Raw genomic sequence first — 3,823 nt, 5'->3', positions numbered from 1 at the left:
TAGACCAGGCTGGTCTCGAACTCACAGAGATCCGCCTGCCTTTGCCTCCCGAGTGCTGGGATTAAAGGCGTGCGCCACCACCGCCCGGCGGGAACACATATTCTTCCCAAGAAGATGAGCAAAGGCTAACAGCCACCAACTAGAACTTAATGAGGCATTTGTTAAATATATGAAATGCAGAATTATGTAATCTAACTTATTTGTATTTGTTCTAATATTTAAAAACCTCTAGTAGCTTTAAATCATCATGGGCTCCATTAAATCTGTGGCTTCACAAACTCCTGGGCTCCACCATGCATTCTTTCAAGGCAGGGTTGGGCTCAATTAGTTTCATATAATTTCAATATCAACTTGTGTTGAAAGAAAGTAGAAATTCAACTTCAACTTCCTGGAAAAGTGTTGTAAGATACTGGGCAACAGTCCATGAACTAACAAGGGTAGAAGGAAACCTAGTAAGTATCTAAAGAAAGGAGGCAAGAGGTAACAGGCCAAGAAAATCAAACATTGCCTCTATTACTGGAACTTTAGTCAAATCCATAATCTACCAACAGAAGAGATGGAGGACCAACATAATCTCTCATAGGCAGTGCCGAGGGCTTGATCCCATGCTCCCGTTGTCATTCTAGTACCTTCTACAGTGCCTGGTGTACAAGAGATAATGAACTATAATAGCGCTAACACTTACTGAATATATACAGTACCAGTATATACAAGGTGCTGTTTGAAGCACTTGACATACATTAATTTTACAAGAGGAAGAATCTCTCAGTGGGGACGACAGATGTGGCTCAGCAGTCAGAGTGCTTACCTGGCATACTTTATGCCTTGGGCTCTATTATAACCCCTCAAAAATAAGGTGTGGTGCTACATGCCAGGAATTTCAGCACATGGGAGGTGGAAATAATGGAAGAAGAAATTCAAACCAGCCTTAGCTACATAATAAGTTTGAGGCTAGCCTAGGAAACATGTGTTTCATCTCTAACAGCACCAAAATCAATGAATGAGCTATGAAAATGATCTATAAAATCCCTTAATATCTTATTTTCCACAAGAGAAAACTGCAGCCCAAAGATCTCAGGTAACCTGTCTCATGGGCAAAAAACGGTAAACCAGGAATTCCCACTCAGCTTAGCTCCATGATCTGACCACTTAGCACTCTGCTTTTGTAAAGCTGACAGAGTAAATGAGCTCACAGATGATGGGGATGAGGAAGAAATACATTAAGCCACACAACTGATGCTCCTTACAGTGCAGTTTGTTGCTTCGGCTGTTGAGTGGTTCAGGTCCATTCACATCTTTGCTCTTTTCATTATCCTCAATGGGTCGGAAATGAGCCAAAGTTCTCATGAATCCTCGGAAGTTAACCTGGTCCTCTCTATTTGGAAACAGAACAGAACACCATGTCAATCCAGGTGGGCTCAGAAATTCAGGGGCACTGATGACTGAGTTTAATCCTCAGAACCCACACAGTGGAGAAAAATGATTCCTGGAAGTTGTCCTTTGATCTCCATGTATGTATGCCTATAACGCACACACATACACACACACACATACACACATGGGGGGGAGAGAATGTAATAAAAAATAAAATAGCAATAACACAAAGGAAATAACTTTAAAATTGAATAAATGAATATTTAACAGTTAAAGGGGACCCATGTGACTTGTTTACTTAAGACAATCATATCAGTCTCGGGCGGCCTGCTTCCTAGAGCTACCCAAAAAAATTCTGCCAGGCATAGTGGCACATACCTTTAATTGTAGCATTTAGAGACAGAGACAGGTAGATCTCTATAAATTCAAGGCTTGCCTGATCTACATAGTTCCAAGCCAGCCAAATCTACACAGTCCAAGAACCTGTATCAAAAAAAAAAAAAAACAAAACAAAACAAAATCCCAGTCTTAGCTGGATAATCTCAGCATTTAGGAGGCGGCAGTAGGAGAATTCTGAATTTGAGTTCATTTTGTACTGCAAAAGGGACCGTGTTTCAAAAAGAAAGTAGAGGGTTAAAAAAAAAGCCTCTGGTCTCTTAGTGTAAATGTGACAGGCAGTGTCTCTAAGTGTCAGGTAGACACAGTTTGGAGACCTGCTAATGGGAGAGATCAAGGGAAGGCTAGCTCAAAAGGGTGAGCTTTGTTTCCTTCATGGAGCCACACTCCTCATGGAGTAGGATAGTATCTGCACCAAAATGTAAGCTCTGAGCAACCAAGCAATATGGATTAACACTTGACCATATGCCTGGGGCATGGGGGTAATGCTATTAGCACAATGTCTATGTAACAGAATGAAACACCTATGTTCTACTATCAAATTTTAATCTGAACAAAAGAAAATAAAACAAAAAAGAATAGAAAAATTCTTCCTTTTTAAGATAAAAATACAAGCCTGGGAGTCAAGCAGCCATGTCTGATAAGAACAGGAAGCAGTGGCAAAGGCTGTGTATGCCTGGCCACAGAGGCCATGATACTCTTAGCAGCAGACCAGAGAAGATGTAACCAAAGTCAGAGGAAATACAGCTTTGCCTTTCAAAACAGACTTCGAGGGCTGGTGAGAGAACTCAGTGGAGGCAGGCTTTTCCAAGCCTTGGTGATATTTGAGTTCATTCTCCAGAATCCAACCGGTGCAGAGGAAAACTGAGTCCCGAAAGTTGTCCTTTAATTTACATAAAATAAATACATGCTTTAAGAAGAAGAAGAAGGAAGAGGAGGAGGAGGAGACTTCCATAAGATGTGTCTTCAAGTAACTGATGGTGACTAAGGAACTCTGAAAAAGAAGTTGACAAAATGACTGTAGTGAATTTACCTGACGTTGCAAACGGTTTGTGTATAAAGTACATCTGTGAAAAACGTGTCTGGATGGGGTGCAATGCTCTGCTGGCTCGCAAAGCACACATGACAGTGGTTCAGGTGGCAAGGAAGGCAAAGTGAAGAGCAGAAGACTGTTCAGATTCAACAGGATTCTGAATTGAGTGCGTCTTGGTCTGACTGGATTCCTGCCACCCTTTCTGATCTAACTGGCCTTGAGTTTTATTACTTGATTAAAAAAAATAACAGCAAAATTTTTATGTTTATGGGTATTTTGCTAGCATGTACGCTATGGACCGTGTGTGTATCAGCTAGTTTTTTGTTTGTTTTTCGAGACAAGGTTTCTTCTGTGTAACAGCCCTAGCTGTCCTAGAAATAGCTCTGTAGCCCAGGCTGGCCTTGAACTCACAGAGATCCAGAGATCTGCTTGCCTCTGCCTCCCGAGTGCTGGGAAAAGGTGCGCATCATCACCACCCAAATCCTGGCTAGTTTTTTTGTTTGTTTTTAAAAGATTTATTTATTTATTATGTATACAACATAATAATCTCATTACAAATGGTTGTAAGCCATCATGTGGTTGCTGGGAATTGAACTCAGGACCTCTGGAAGAGCAGACGGTGCTCTAAACCACTGAGCCATCTCTCTAGCCCTCCTGGCTAGTTTTTATATCAACCTGATGTAGACTAGAGTCATTTAGGAAGAAAAATCCCACACTGGCCTGTAGGCATGCCTTCGAGGTATTTTTAAAATTAGTGACTGACGTGGGAAGGCCCATCACATTGTGGGTGGTGCTACCCCTAGGCCCATGGTCCTGAATAGCATAGGAAAACAGACTGAAGCCTCAGTGGTAGCTCATGTCTTTGGAGGCAAAGGCAGGCAGATCTCTGAGCTCTATGCCAGCCTACACACAGTTTCAAGACAGCAGGAATATACAGAGAGACTCTGTCTTGGGGTGGGTGGGGGTAGGGTAGTAAGAAAGAAAGAAAGAAAGAAAGAAAGAAAGAAAGAAAGAAAGAAA

At 41.7% G+C, this 3,823-nt stretch overlaps 1 protein-coding gene across 1 annotated transcript in view; it reads right to left on the bottom strand.

The window, feature by feature from the left end:
- Nucleotides 1-3,823, bottom strand: part of Chp1 (calcineurin like EF-hand protein 1) — a 23,452-nt gene that overhangs the window by 5,007 nt on the left and 14,622 nt on the right. Inside the window, exon 4 of the mRNA XM_005364274.3 lies at nt 1,248-1,375. Coding sequence (XP_005364331.1) covers nt 1,248-1,375 — 128 coding nt within the window. The remainder of the gene's footprint in view (nt 1-1,247; nt 1,376-3,823) is intronic.

Source organism: Microtus ochrogaster (assembly GCF_000317375.1).
Source record: "Microtus ochrogaster isolate Prairie Vole_2 chromosome 14 unlocalized genomic scaffold, MicOch1.0 chr14_random_1, whole genome shotgun sequence".
Lineage (NCBI taxonomy): Eukaryota > Metazoa > Chordata > Mammalia > Rodentia > Cricetidae > Microtus > Microtus ochrogaster.
The sequence above is the reverse complement of the archived record's forward strand: the minus strand, read 5'-3'. Positions and strand labels throughout refer to the sequence as shown.